Source organism: Poecilia reticulata, linkage group LG1, assembly GCF_000633615.1.
Source record: "Poecilia reticulata strain Guanapo linkage group LG1, Guppy_female_1.0+MT, whole genome shotgun sequence".
In the NCBI taxonomy this organism is placed as follows: Eukaryota; Metazoa; Chordata; class Actinopteri; order Cyprinodontiformes; family Poeciliidae; genus Poecilia; species Poecilia reticulata.
Genome location: NC_024331.1, coordinates 20,799,138 through 20,814,342, shown reverse-complemented (window position 1 = coordinate 20,814,342; position 15,205 = coordinate 20,799,138). Strand labels below are relative to the sequence as shown.

Genomic DNA, 15,205 nt, shown 5'->3' with positions numbered 1-15,205 from the left:
TGGACCTGAGAGTAATACTGACAAACATAAAAGCAAATCTAAAATCCCTGAGTATATGTGATAAAAGCAAAGGTGAAGTGCACTTTTTGATTTGTCTGACATGAGGGGAGTGGTCATATTGATGTCACTCCTAAATTCTTAGTAAGTACTTACAGCTAAGGTTGGACTGAAAGCTGAAATATGTAATGGCTCTCAGTGCTAACTAGAAACAAACAATCAGAGGTAGGGGGAGGGTCTTAGCTCTGTCAATCACCCACATGTACGTGTTGCTCATCCCAATGTTTGACAGATAATTCATTTTGGAATTAGACACTTTTCTTTATACTAATGCAAACCTGGAAAATGCATCTATTTTGTTCTCAACATCATAGGGTAAAAAGGGACAGAACATGATACTAGCAAGACGTCGCTAATAAAATAGAAAATGAGTGTACATCGGTCTATAACTTCCTAAGCATATGTTGGTGCACTCCATTTTTATTAACTGTGACTGGCAGGGCTAATTCTTTAATAAAGGCTTTGATCTATCTAGAGGTTCTTGCTTTGACAAATTGGTGTAGAAATATGGGAAAGAATGCTTCAGATAACAAATAACTTCAATTAGTCTTAAAGAGGCATCTTCTAAGGAAAGTATATCTTTTGGTGTGAACATGAGTTTTTTTTTAAAGGCTTCAAATAACACACACACCCACACACAAACCAAATGCAATTTTCTGGTTTACTAAGAGCACTGGAATAAAAACTGTAGAACACTTCTAATTTAAAAATCAGATCCCTGACCTTTTTATCAACTGAACGGGCTTTAAGATGTCAAGAAAGCTACAAAATAATTAAAAGAAGATTGAATAATCAGCCTACATTTTTCATTTGACTGCCCACAAAAATATGGTTATTTTCCAAAGCAAATTAAGAAGGCAGATGACAGAGAGGGTGACCTAGAATATAATTAGTTAACGAAGGTCTTGTGATAAAAAAAAACTCGTAGACTTCATCGTGACAGCAGTGGCTGCAAAATTGCACGCAATGATTTCAATTCTAAAAGATGATTTTGGTCAAACATTTCTTCTTCTCAACACTGCTAGCACAGAAGCTCAGCAAGTGATATTGAATCCAACAGTAATTATTCCAAGGCGTTGCAAGCCAACAGCAGTTGCAATTACAAAGACAACAGGCAGTCTCAGCATATCAGTGGGTTTGGAGGCCAAGGCATCGGTACTTCCTATTAGAGGCAGATGAAATGAAAAAGAGCATTATGCATTACCTGGAGGGAGAGTTTTGAAATACCTCCCAGTTCATTATGTGTACATACACCTACACTGCATAAACACCTATTTCTTTTCTCTCCCATCGTCCCTCAGCCCAGAACTGATTGATTAGATATTGAAAATGGTCTGTCAGCATGTTTTAGAGAGGTACTCATCTGATAATGAATGCATCACCTCGGCTGGAAGCTAATTATATTAGAGACACAACTTGGTTCTGCTGTCTTGCTCTCTCTGTGTGGGCTCCATTGGGAGACAAAGTCATCCAGCAGCACAGCTCTACCACTCTAGCTACGCTCATCAACTCTCACAGTAAAGATTTCCATTGGCTATGCCCACTTACTCTAAATTAAAAATTTGCTCTCCTGCCAGCTGCCTGGACTCCACCAGGTACACACTCACACCCCCCAGGAATGCATTAAGACAAAGAGTGATAGTGACAGACACAAACTAAGTTATGGAGCTACCTGATCTGCAACAGCGCGAGACAATTTGTCCATCCTGGAACCGGCTTCTGCAATCTTCTTCGCTGCGTTGATCACATCTGAGGAGTTCTTCAGGGGGCCTTTTCCTCTGTAAGAAGGAAAAGAAACAGAGGACTGTGAGGGAAGAATTAAAGCCATTGATAATGAAAAACTTTAGGACTGAGTATAGCACCAGTAACACAAGACATGAAATCCACCAAAAAACAGCAAAATGTGTATTTTTCATGAGGAAAAGAAAAATGAAGGATAGATATGTAAGTCTGAAATACATAGTGCTTTGTAAAGGAAACCATACCCTTTGTCACAATACAACAAACTTCTAAGTATTTGAGAGATTTATTGTGATAGACCAACACAAAGCAGTGCATAATGGTAAAGCATAAGGTAAATGAGAAATGTATTTCAAGTTTTTGGGGGCCTTTACCAGTTTCGCCAGTAGAGCCTTTTTTTGAAACTAGCTTTCATTTTAATAGTCAGATTTCAGAAATGCACACCTTTGTACACAAATTCCCCAACCTAAACTGTTGATTAGGGTTGTACAATTTATTGTAAGGCAAACTGTAACAGTTGTCTGAGCCAGAATAAATGAGAGGTGACAAGAGGTTGGGGTATACCCTAGAAATGTCACTTCATTGCGGAGCAAAACGAAGAGACACAACTCAAACAACCATGGATACATGCTCACTCCTAAGGGTAATTTTAGAGAGACCAACTATCTAGCAGGTTTTTGGATTGTGGAAGGGGGGGTGGGGTGGTATCACTGGGGTGTCAGTAGAGAAGTCATGCATGCATGGACTAAATATTCAAACTCCATACAGAAAAACCCCAAACCTGCATTTGCACATATAACTTTCTTGAAACCAGACAACAGTGCTAATAACTGCAACAGCAGTTCACAGAACATTTGTATTATTACTGAAAATAAATTACACAAAGTCAGACAAAAGACTGCACTGCATTTTATATAACTATCCTAATAAAGGGTGCTTAACGCAATGCAAGTTTTTAGATTGTGTTTTAAAGGGGCTGTATCATGCAAAATCCACTTTTTAGCTCTTTTTTGTTTGTTGAGTGTCTAAAGTGCAAAATATAAATATCTTTACATTATTTTTGGGTTATATTTTTCAGTCTGCTTATATTTCTCTGCTGCCTATAATATTTTCTTATCTATTGCGTCACTGTACTTGCTGTGGAGCTGCTAAACAAGGTCATGATGACTTCCAGCTAATCACTTTAGTGAAACCGCAGCTAACCACAAAAGTGGTTAGTTGCTTATAATGCTAAATACAGCAAAGCTTATTTTAGGCATGAGTTTTGTGTGCTAATAATGACGTCCTGGCCATGTTACAATGCTACATTGAGATAGCAGCATTGATAGTAACGCTTCATATTATGTTACCATTTAGTTGTGACCACTAAGGAAATTTGTCGTTGTTCAGTCACAAGCTAATATGTGTTGCGTGTGCCAGTCTGAGTGTGGTCAACATCAAGTATTAATGGTGCAGTCATAGCACCACAGGCACACACACTCATGACGAATCACTGCTCTGATTTGTAATTAGTGACTTGTTTCTGTTTTATCCCATGTCTTTTAACTGTAAGGGATCACAACTCAATGAACTGGGTCAGCAAGCATCAGACTGTTTTTGGGGAATTTCTCGGGCCTAGAAGGAGGAAATCAGAAACGTTTTTTGCTGAATATACAGTGTCTTCCAAAAGTTCTGGTAACATTTCGACTTTTTCAGATTTCATCATTTTAAGAGCGCAAACCTCAGTGTATTTTCAAAGGATATTTTGTGCTAGAGCAATTCAGATTACTGTTCAATAAATTGTAGAAATCCATTCAGAAAAACGCTGTATGTCTTTGGTCCTCTTGTCTCTACCCGAGTTGATACTGTCATTTTCGGCTATTCTTATATAAAAACTGCTCCAGCAAAGTCTGAATCGTCTGACAAAAAAAAAAAAAAGCATCCCCTCATCTTGATGCAGCCACTGCCTTGTTTTACTGTAGGAATAGTGAATTTAGGGTGAATGATGTTAAATGTTTGTCACACTACATTTTGCATGTTGGCACTTTAATGTAGATGAGTAAAAGTACACACAATCATTGAATGTTTTATAATGACATTTTTACCTGGTGAAGTCGGTCATTTCCATCATGATCATACACATCTGTTTTGCCAGCACAATGATGTCATTGCCGTTGTCGTCCCATTTGGCCACTTCTGCGTCCAGCTTGCACTTCTCTTGTCTGAAGCTCTCTACCTGCTCGGCAATCTTTGCCTTCTCCTCCTGGGGAAGCTGTGCCATGATGGCCTGCAGGCAACACAGAAAAACAAAAGCATCAGAGGTGGTAGAGGAGACCCCAGAAAGGTAAAGCTAAGAAGAATAAATTGGCAACATGACTCAGGAGAAGGAATATAAAGGAAAGGAATTGAGGAAGAGATAAGACTAGAGAAGAGGGAAGAATAGAAAATGAAGAAAATGTTGAAGAAGTAGAGGGATTAGGTAAGTAGAAGTGCCTACTGCATGAAGATAAAAGGAGGACGAAAGCACCCTTTTTTTTAAGACTTTAAGAAACTGCATAACTACAAACTTGAACATTAATTCTGTCATCTTGCCCTTTAAGAACACTTTCAAATAAAGTTCTTGACTTTGTATTTAATGACGGGACCTTTTCAAAACCCTTGACATCTTATAACCATAAAAGCAAATCCATTTTTGCCTTCATAGTTTTTTCCCCGGCTGTGAAAATACATTTCCTCTCGTAGCAGCCTTTGGGGGCAGGTCCAAAATGGCATAAATCTTGTGGCGAGGTCACAGGCACAGTTAGGACCTAGTATTATTTGGAAGATAAATGTATAATTACCTTGCCTCTAAGACCAGAGAATGAATAATGCATTTTTTCAACATTATGTCAGCAGGGTGAGGTGGAAGGAAGAGTAACTTGGTTTCCATTAGGTCGATTATATTGACTCCAGAAGCGCAGATTGAAAACGAGTACAGTGGAAAAAACAGAAAAGTCACTATTAGTTTTTTAACCTCACCTATTATTCACTGTCCTCCAAAGAACTGTCATTTTTCCTGTTATAAAAACCCAAGTCCTCCTTATCCCTTTTCCTTCCTGACTCTCTCACAAGCTAGTTGGCGTGTATGCGTGTGTGTGTGTGTGTGTGCGTGTGTGCGTGTGTGTGTGTGCGTGTGTGTGTGTGCGTGTGTGTGTGTGGGGGGGGAGGTACAGTGAGTTGCGCGTCACTTTGCTTGTATCCCCTGGTAGACGTGTCAGGAGGAAAATGAAAACAAAACGGAAAAAAAAGTGGATTATTTGTCCCCCTGAAATTCTTTCAGAGAAAATACGGAGGGAGAGAAACAATGGGAAACAGAAAATTGAAATTACAGGCATAAACAGAAAGGCGTAGAGGCCCAGCTTTCTCATCAGCAGCTAACGGGTGCGTCGATGAGTTTAGGCTTTCTGATCGCTCTCTGAGTGCAGCGGCGCATTCGTGGTGGTTAGTTGAAAAGAAAAAAAAAAAAAATGCCTGGCATAAACAAACAAGCTAAAGTAGCCCCCTCAAGCCCAGTGTAGATTTCCTCTGCTGCTCGTACCAGGACACACAAACAACAGCATGGAGGCAAATCCCATTAAACAGCATGGGGGGTGAAAACACTTCTTGCATTTAAAACAAATACCAAGTTAATATGTATTTAGACTGCACAGCAAGGAAGGAACTATTTAAAACACACATTAGATTTTTAGCAAGGCATCACATATTACCACTGCGGGGCGTGTGCGTGTTTTGCTTTGACTTGTTGTGAATTCGGGGATCTGGGCCAGCAGTACTCTTATTCATTTAATCAATAATTGAACATCTAATATATATGACTGCTTTACATATTAAATACCCTGCTGTAGATTAACTCAGTAATTAAAGAAAGCCCTTAAGTCATCTACATTCAAGTTGTTTTTTTAATGAAAAGTATATGCTAGGAAAAAGAAACAAATAATCGTTTCATGCAGTAATGGTTGTCCCTCCCTTGCTTTTCAATTTGGATTTTTCTATAGCTGAGAAACGTACAGATTGGTCAAGATGAATCTTCTGCTTTGCAAACGTTTTGTAATTTACTCATTTTGACCCACGTAAGATGAACTTGCAATACTTTTTCATATCTGTCTTTTCATTCATCATTTCAAAAGTCCTAACTTTACCTCAAAGTTAGGACTTTGTGGTAAAGTTCTCTATCTTGAGAATCAGCTATATTCTCAAAATAGTGAATATAGCTGACATTTGACATTTGTCGGGCAGGTCTAAATTTTTTTAAGGTAAATAATTTGAGTCAAAATTATTGATAAAGAGAGAGTCAGTCACTCTATTTTGTTTAATCAGCTGTGAAGAAACTCAAACGTTCATTATTTTGGCAGTCATTGAATGCAAAGTTTCTTTTTTTAATAAAGGTTTTATCGGCTCTAGTGGCCTTCATTTGATAGTTAATTGACAGGAAAGTGGATAATGAGAGAAGGGAAAGACATGCGGCAAAGGTTGCCAGGCCGGGAATCGAACATGCGACAGCCACGTGAAGGACTGAGACCTCCATATGTGGACTGTGCTTAACCCTTGCGCCACCACAGCACACCCGAATGCAACATTTCTAAGCTAAAAGACTGCAACACTCTTCAGTGTGAAAGTTCTTTCTGAAGAAAGAATACTCAATATTAGCTATGTTTAAGTATCAATGAGCTGTTTAAAAATGAAGTCAAGACAATTGTATTTTTTGAAAAGTGGGTGGATGACAGCATTTTTGAAACAATACCTCAAGGCCAATTTCAACATTGACTACAGTCAGGGTGGAATTGTTGCACTTTGAGATTTCTTTGAACAAAAGTATGCATAGCAGGAGTAATGATGCCGCTGATAATGTGGAATACAAATTTAGTTTTACATCTGGTCTTTGAAACAGGGTTAGAAAAATGTGTAACCTTCATTTCCTTAATTGAGTTACTAAAGAACACTGAAATGTTATTTAAGTGTAATAGGTGCACTTAAGATTTCTTCCACAGACGTTTAATTTTTCTGCAGCAAAAAGAGGTCAACATGCTTTAGGGAATAACTACCAGCCTCTCTTACAGTAGATAATGTGAACCTTACTAATCTGCAATAAAATATACAAAAGACAGCTTAAAATGCCGGCTCTGCAATAACATTCCTTGTTTTAATACAGTATTAAAATGCTTTCTTCCAGCAAATTCACTTTCTAATAAATGACCACTCACAGAAGGAATTTACACTAATTAGCACTTGGTTTGACTGGTAAAACTGTACTAAAAAATGTGTTTAATCACAGTTAATTCATGGTTTAACTTGCGGTGTTATTATTTTTTCTCATAGTGCCGTTTTGGTTTGGATTAATATTTTTTCAATAATAAATAAAATCCTAATTTGAGGCTTTCTTATAGATTTATTCAAGTTATGTGATACTAATGTTTGGGCTATAACCTGAAACATTTAAGAGAAACCGAAAAAAAAAAGAAAAAAGTAACTAAACACACGGTAAATATTTTTCCACTGCACTTTCCTTACCGTGAAATGACATGACAACTCCTCACCTTTCAAAATAATTCAGCTAATGAATATTTAACCATTTGGGGGCATTAATACATTGTGTTTATGGCATTCTATATTTGTCCTTGTGTAGTTAGGAAGGGGAGCCCCCAGCCCCAATAACAAACGAGAAAGTAGAATACCATGTCTTGATGAATCAGAATATTGTGAATTTCAAACCTTTTTTCCTAATACTTGCAAACTATACAAAATGGTGCACTTTAACAGAACACACACTTCATAAACATGGACTTAATATTACACAAAAAGCTCTTCATTTCTTCATATGAAAGTAACATTAAACTTCAGTTTAGACACAACAAGAAATAATGTAACACTCTTTATAATCCTCCCTAAGTGCTTTGCCATCAACAAGAATAACTGTGATTTAAAAATGTTTTATTTATGTTTCTGTTTTCATCTAAAACCAGTTTTTATCGCAGTGTTTCTGTAAACACAACAAAACTAATTTCAGCCCATTGACTCTTCATAAGCTCTTGTGCGCTCAGCTTGAAGTTTGGGTATGCCAGTGGCACCCTGGGGTGTGGTTTGCTGATTACATGCGCATGTCCAATGTGGCCAAAAATATAATGTAAACAAAGCTGCTCGGTAATTGCTGCCTAATCACCAGGAGCTCGGTTGACTGTGCTGTGACATTCATCGGAACCGACTGAGCTCAGGTCAGTAGGGCTGTCATTCACATATTGAGTTTTCATATAGTCCCTGTGTCCAACTGTTAAAGTAATCGATGACTCACTCATTTCTATAATAACTCTAAAGTGTGTACAGCTGGTATCATAGATATGGCCATGTGTGATTTTTGCTTAATGCCAATGTTCTGAATCAGATAGTGCAAATGTAAACAGAGATTTATTAATAATTCTATGTGTGGCTAATTCTCTGAGTCAAATAGGGAATCTTCACTGCAATCTCTATACAAAAGCAGCGCATTAAATCAGGACAGGCTGCTCCCCCACACAAATAAAAGGAGCTAAAAGTCTCGGGGAGAAAGACTGAAAATTCCCTGACTGAAAAATAGGTTCAAGGGGGGTTGGGGAGAGAGAGTCAGGGATTTGGTTAGTATAGCAATTCACTTCTAAAATGGTGTGACAAAAGAGAGCGTGTCAGGGAGGAAGGCAGAGAAAGGGTTTGTGAACACAAAGGAAAGCTGCACAGCACAGGGGTAAACACATGAGCCAATTGGGACGTCAGAGGAGCACAGCAATGCTCTTGGTGCTGCACCCAGTCCCCCCCCTACCCCCCATCTCAGCCGCCTCCCCCAGTAGCTCTCTAGAATTCACTTATCCCCAAATCCCTTCCCCTTCTTTACTGATAACAACAAGGAGCGGGCCTTGGGAGCTTAACATAGTGGCAAATCCAGCCGAGGGAGAGCCGCGCCAATACACTCTGCGACTAGGCTACGTCTGCGGGGATTAGAGCGCTTTCCGGGTTTCTTCACCAAGTGCTGCGTTTTGAAATGACTTTAATTTGTTTCATTTGAAATAAACTGCCCAGACACTCAGGGTTCAATTTTATGGATGACCTATCAGCAAAGCTATCCAATCACAGCGTTTCAAAAATGTTTACAGTGTGTTTGACTGCCTGCGAACCATCCATGGCATGTCACACAAGTGAAGGTTTTGTTTTAGATTCTTTAACAGAATGATGATTTACCTCTTTTTTTGTTTTTATATATTTTTTGTTTTTATATCATCTCATGGTCAAAAAGAAAGCAAAAGGTGAAGCCCTTTGCAAGGCAAAACACAAATAGAATAAGCTCCCGAGAAAGCCTTAAACTAGATTTGATGTTACAAAAGACTTGAGAGAACAGTGAGGCAGAGAAGAATTGAGATACCACATACTGTAAGCGTCCTTTGTATGATATCTGTGCACTGGATGGGCTTGGAGGGATCACAACTGTAAACCTCAGTGTGCTCATGTCAGCTCCTATGGAGAAAATGGATTACTCTCCTTGTCTGTTTGAAAGAGAAGACGGAGCACCAGCGTGGACTTGGCATGACCGTAAGAGGACAGCGAGCTTTATCCTAACACCACAGACTGGAGCAGATTGTGCAAATCACCACTGCTTTACAGCAAAAAAACAAAAAACAAAAAAAAAACAACATCTTTTATGGATGTGTTTGCCCTGTGCGTGTTTTAAATTTTAATCTCAGAGGCCATGACACTGTTGGCTGGTAGAAAAACAGCACACATCTAGCTGTGAAAAATACTGTCAGTATGCCAGATATTTACTACAGGGGAAAATATGTACAAGTAGGAAAAAATATTATCCGTTTTATTTATTTTTTTTATCCAAACATATTTGCAACATGTGTTAATGCAGTTTAATCCGCTCTGCATCACTGTATTACAGTTAGAAGTCACAAGAAATGGGACACTTTGCAACTTAAAACTGTTCTCAAATAACGCTGCCCACTCACAGCTTAGCTGAGTGCCAGAAAAACTAGTTAACAGTTTGGTGCTGTACAGCTCTTTTGTGTACAAGTGTTGGTGCATCTTAGCTCAGATGGCTCTGCAATGTTACACTGCAGGAGCCCTAGTGGGAGCACAAATACAACAAACCAAAGTACTTCACACCCAGAACCCCCACAGTCTTTCTTGGAGGAAGCCAAAACTTCCTCTTCATTACAAAGATCTGAGGTTAAACTTTATCTACTAAAGTTTAACAAGATGCTTACATGTTAGTAAGCATTTTTAATATATTACCAAGACATCTCTTCCATACTTTGTCTTCTTACACCCTCAAAATCAATGTATTTTTGGAGATGAACCAATGCAAAACGCTGTATCACTATAATTGAGTTACATTATTTTTTTTAACCAATAAAAAAACAAACAGCATGGAATGTGATCGCTTACGGTTCCAGTTTTTCTGAAACTCCAAAATAGAATCACCTAATTACAAAAGGGGATCCACCTGTGTAAAATGTAGACTCAGAGGTTTGCTAGACATCATAAGATGTTGTTCTGGCAAAATAAAAAAAACAAAAAAACAGAAAAAAACGGAGAGATGTGAGACCAGCAGGAAAATAGCCCCAAATAAACAACCAGAGCTACAATGTGATGGCTTCAGGCAAAACATATTCACATGACCCAGCCAAAGACAACAAAATCAAAGTGTAAAAATGAATGTTCATAAGACATTCCCCAAAAAGACTTGCGGTTTTGACTACAAAGAAAACTGGTTACACAGTATTGACTTAACCAAAGTAAATAAGTAAAACAGACACACATTTTGGGTTATTCTTTGTGAAACATATTGAAAACCAATTATCATTCTATTCAAATATACAATTAGACACTTTGTATACACGGCTATACTGAACAAATAAAATATTACATTTTGAAAGAAAGCATTAACTTAGAAGCAATTCAAAATCTCAAAAGAATGTTTCTAGAATTGCTATGTCATTACTTCTTTAATCAAAACTGCTCCATTAAAATGTCACTATCAAATAGACTTTGCTAACAGAAATCGAGCAAGTGTGCAGAGCTATTCTGTAGTGGAAAAAGTAACTTCAAAAGAAAAATCTTTTGACACGATTCCCAGTCCTTCTCAGAAGGGAATATTCTAGCATATTTATACCGGAATGAGACTGTATTATTCAAAGATACAGCAAAGAAAACCAGGTAAAATCAAAAGCTACAGTTCAGACTCAACATGTCTCTGTTAGCAAGCTAAATGTTAAAACTGGGGCATGAATCCCAATTTTAGATAAACTGGGTCAAGCACACCAACTTTCTGAAAGACTGTGAAAAGAATAGAAAAGAAAAAAAAAAGAAAAGAAAAAAAGGCATCGTAATGGCCCAGTCAAAGTCTCAACATCAGCTCAGCAGCTCAAACTAAAATGTTAAGAATGTGCATGTCTCCATTAACTGGAAGTTTCAGAGTGGACAAAACTAAAAGAATAACACACTAATGCCCACTTAACTATAAATGTAGACATAGTGGCTATAAAAATGTTTTAGCTCAACAAATACACCATGGGGCTTTGAAGCTGACTTAGGTTTTGCTTCTTTTAAAGATGACCAGTGGATTTGGTGGTAAATGTATTAAATTGCTGAGGTAGTTTGCTGACAGTGGCCCTATGAATTACTTTAAACACCTTGACATTATTGCTCCTAATGGCTCCTTGAGGAAGAAAAGATTGCCTTCTACTCATGTACTAAGATTTTTCCAACAGAGAATAAAAAAAACGACATCATTAAGGAGGTAGTAGCTGCACATTACAGACATTTAGCTAAAACAGGCTTCTGATTTGATTGGATTTATTTCCCCCCTTTTAGTGGATTACCCCAATGTTTGCAGGCAGTACCGAGTCTCGCCTGGGCCACAGGGAGAGGCATTGAGCCAAGTCACACTTCTGCCTTTCACAATCCATTCAACATGCAGCACACCGCTAGACACTGTGTTGCTGGAGGGGAGCAGGCACTGATACCCTCTTAATGTCCTTTAAGCTGGGCCCAAGTGAAAAATTGCTAATGTGCAACAAAGCCCAGACCCTGGCGATCACAACTGGGGCCTTGGCAAAGGTTCGTGTCACATTTTGGGGAGAGTCTGAAGGGAGGTTGGTAATTACTTCTTTGTTTGTGATTTGCAATTTTACACCTGTCATCCCTGAACGGTGCTAATTTCAAATCGTGACGCTTGTTAGAATCTGTTAAATGCTGCAGAAGTGGAACACGTTGGACGGGCTGATTCATGTGCTGCTGGGAACACGACAGACATCACTTCAAACTACATCTAAACCATAAAAGCTACCGTTACTGTTGGAAAAAAACAAACAAACAAAAAAACAACTTTTATGTAGACTGCCTGTCCTTTATCCAAGAAAAATAGATATGCTTTTCCCTGTTCTTGTTTGTTGCAAGTTCCATAACTGGGGCACATGTGAAAAGGTGGAGCACAGAAGGAAGTGATTACCCACTCACCCGAGCGCTCTGACCAGCAATAAGCTGGTCATCTTCAGTCTGGACGCTAGTCCTGCTGCGAGTGTCATAGTCCTCCTGTTCGAAGTCCGAGTCATCTTCCAACTCCTCTGGTGTCTGCAGGAAGCACAAAAGCAAAGTCAGAAGAAAACAAACCAATCAAACCTCAGTGGTGAAAAAGTTCAGTTGCATAAACTTCATCTTTTCTAAAAAGGTAAAGCACCTTTCATTCTTTCTGTTTTTGTATTCCACATACAATACAGCAACTGTGGATTTAGTTCAAAGTGAACTCAATAAATAGTCAGTCAAATGACCTGCAAAATTATTCCAAAGGACATTTGTGGACACCTGAAGCAAAAGAGGTAAGAAAGAAAAAATTTCTGTTCTACATATAAATTTATATATTTCTATATGTGAACAGACAGATGTAGAATGTCTATTTAGATTAGTCGCATAATTAAGATTTCTGAGTGGTCAGAAACAAACTTCTTGATTGAATGAACATAATTTTAAATCTCAAACTGCCAAACATAGGAATAGAGTTGCACTACATAAAAGTGAACAAATGCGAAAGATATACTTTATTTTTTTTCTTTTTCTACAAAGCACTAGGAATTAGCTCTAGATGAATAAAGATAAAAGTAATCTGAAGCCAAACATAATTTATGGGCTAATATCTGGGTCTGTTTCAGAAGACAGCTGGAATTGTAAACAAACAAACAAACAAACAAAAAAACTACACTACATCAAAAAGAGTCTCCAACTTTTAGCTAAAAAATGGAGCATGCAGCTACTTTTAAGACTCTGTCATTATTTGACTTTGAACATTTAAATTATTTAATTATTATTTTTATTTAAAACACAGAACATAGACACTTTCACCAAATTCTATGTCTTTAACAAGGCATGATTGTCTCTTACAACGGAAATAATTTAAAACTGACATAAAAAGATTGCAGTGCCCAGTTTTTTAGTTTAACTTTTGAAATAAAAAGGCAAGAAATGCAATGCCTCCTAGGTCTTAAACAGCTCACGTCCCTAATCTTCTTTGATCTGTTATGATCAAACATTTCTCTGTATTAGTCCCTGTACAACAGTAAGGATTATAACTTTCTTTTGAAGATGCACTACATCCAAACATCTTTGTGCTGTGGCATTAAATCTTTATTGTCGTACAAAAATCTGTAAAAGAACAAGTAAAATATTCCAGTCAGTTTTTTTCCCCTGACTTTTCATAAATTACATAAACAAAGTTTGCTATCATTTTATGAATGTTTGTCTATCAAACAGAATCTCAATTCTGAAAAGACATTTTCATTTAAGGGGAAATCTGAACAGGCTCCTTCATCTGTTGGAGTCCATATTTGTTTTCAGGACACATCCGGCAGCTGACCTGATAGAAGGCAAAGATCCACAGTGAAATATGTACATTTGTTAAATAATAACGGTAGCATTTCAAAAACAGATATCCACATTTACTCTTACAAAGTGTTGGGTGAAGAGCTGACTAATGTTGCACTGTCAAAGTACTCTGAATAAAAGCACTGCAGAACTCCAAATAGTAATCAAACAAGTCTGCTGGAAAATAATAACCACAGCAGAATTAAAGGAAACATATTTAACTTGTTTCAAGCTTTCTATTATTTTTGGATTTTGTTTGTTGGCTGGCACTTTTGTTAAAAAGAAAAAGCTGAAAAAAGTCATAAGCTCAGCGTGTCTCAGCAAGCAACGTTTATAAAAATGGGACAAGAAATCCTCAAAGTATTGAAAGTATTAATGACTTATTCCTACAATTTCTCAACATTGGAAATTATTGTATCTTAATCCTTACAGTTTGCTACGTCATAACTGCAGAAATATATTTCTTAGGTGTTTATGTTGCCAAGTGGGTGCTTTTGATCCTGTCATGGAAAGTGGTCACAGAAGATTTAGGTCCATGGAGTAAAGGCAGAACTTGCAGGGCTGCTAAAAAAAAGTGATTTCTGGAGCCATGGTGACCAACTGTTTTATATAAGTCATCTAGCGCTTTGCTGGTTTTTGTCACCTGGAATCTGTTTCTTTCATTTTTCTTGTGGTCACTGATTCCTGGTGAGAAATGACAACATGAAACAAGGTGAGTTAGCGCAACTATCACATCGTTTTTTAGTTCCTATTAGTAATACTGCCAGGCAGCCCAGATGTAACCATCTCTTCTCTCTTAAGGCAACAAACATTTTCAGGACGCCATCTTTTGGGTGGGTCTACTGTCAGGTGTCTCAGGCGTTGATTCACTTTGATCAAGCACCTGTCTTCAGTGTAATATGTCCCAGACGTGAACTTAATACCATCTGATTTGCCAGGTTTTGTATACTTTTGGCTCTGAATGTCGCCATAGGTACATGGCGCCATCAGTACACATGGCGCCATTCAGCTTCCCACAGAAAGGACAGCTGAAACAGATAAGCCTGCACTGGTAAAGTATTACTTGACACTGTGAACACAGTAGCACTGTTCACTTCATTTGAAAATAAGCCCTTGATTTTTTCACATTTTGTGATTTTTACCATCTCAAATTTCAATACTTTATGAGAGGTTAGACAGGCCCAACAAAAAGTGCCTCAAAATTATAAAGCAGAAGGGAAGTTTAAATAGTTTTTACACATTAGACTCTTTAACTGTCACTGCAAAAAAACACTTACTGTACATGTTATCCAATCAAGCATGAGGGTACCGGTGTCCTCAGGAAGTCTGGAAAGTAAGGTATGAAGCATTCATGCCTCAAAGCTAATACTTTGAAGAATCACTTTTAACTGTGGTTACAGCTGTCACTCGTGTAGAGAGCATCAGTGAACATCAGCTTTCATGTCCTGCCACAGACACTCAATTAGCAGTTGGTTTGGACGTTAACCCTGCCATTCTAACACATGAATAT

At 37.9% G+C, this 15,205-nt stretch overlaps 1 protein-coding gene across 2 annotated transcripts in view; it reads right to left on the bottom strand.

The window, feature by feature from the left end:
- The window catches only part of ctnna2 (catenin (cadherin-associated protein), alpha 2), a 323,748-nt gene that overhangs the window by 12,795 nt on the left and 295,748 nt on the right, over positions 1-15,205 (bottom strand). For both annotated transcript variants that reach the window (XM_008413693.2, XM_008413702.2), the window contains exons 14-16: positions 12,298-12,411; positions 3,882-4,063; positions 1,730-1,835 (exon numbers count right to left, since the gene is read on the bottom strand). In XM_008413693.2, coding sequence (XP_008411915.1) covers positions 1,730-1,835; positions 3,882-4,063; positions 12,298-12,411 — 402 coding nt within the window. The remainder of the gene's footprint in view (positions 1-1,729; positions 1,836-3,881; positions 4,064-12,297; positions 12,412-15,205) is intronic.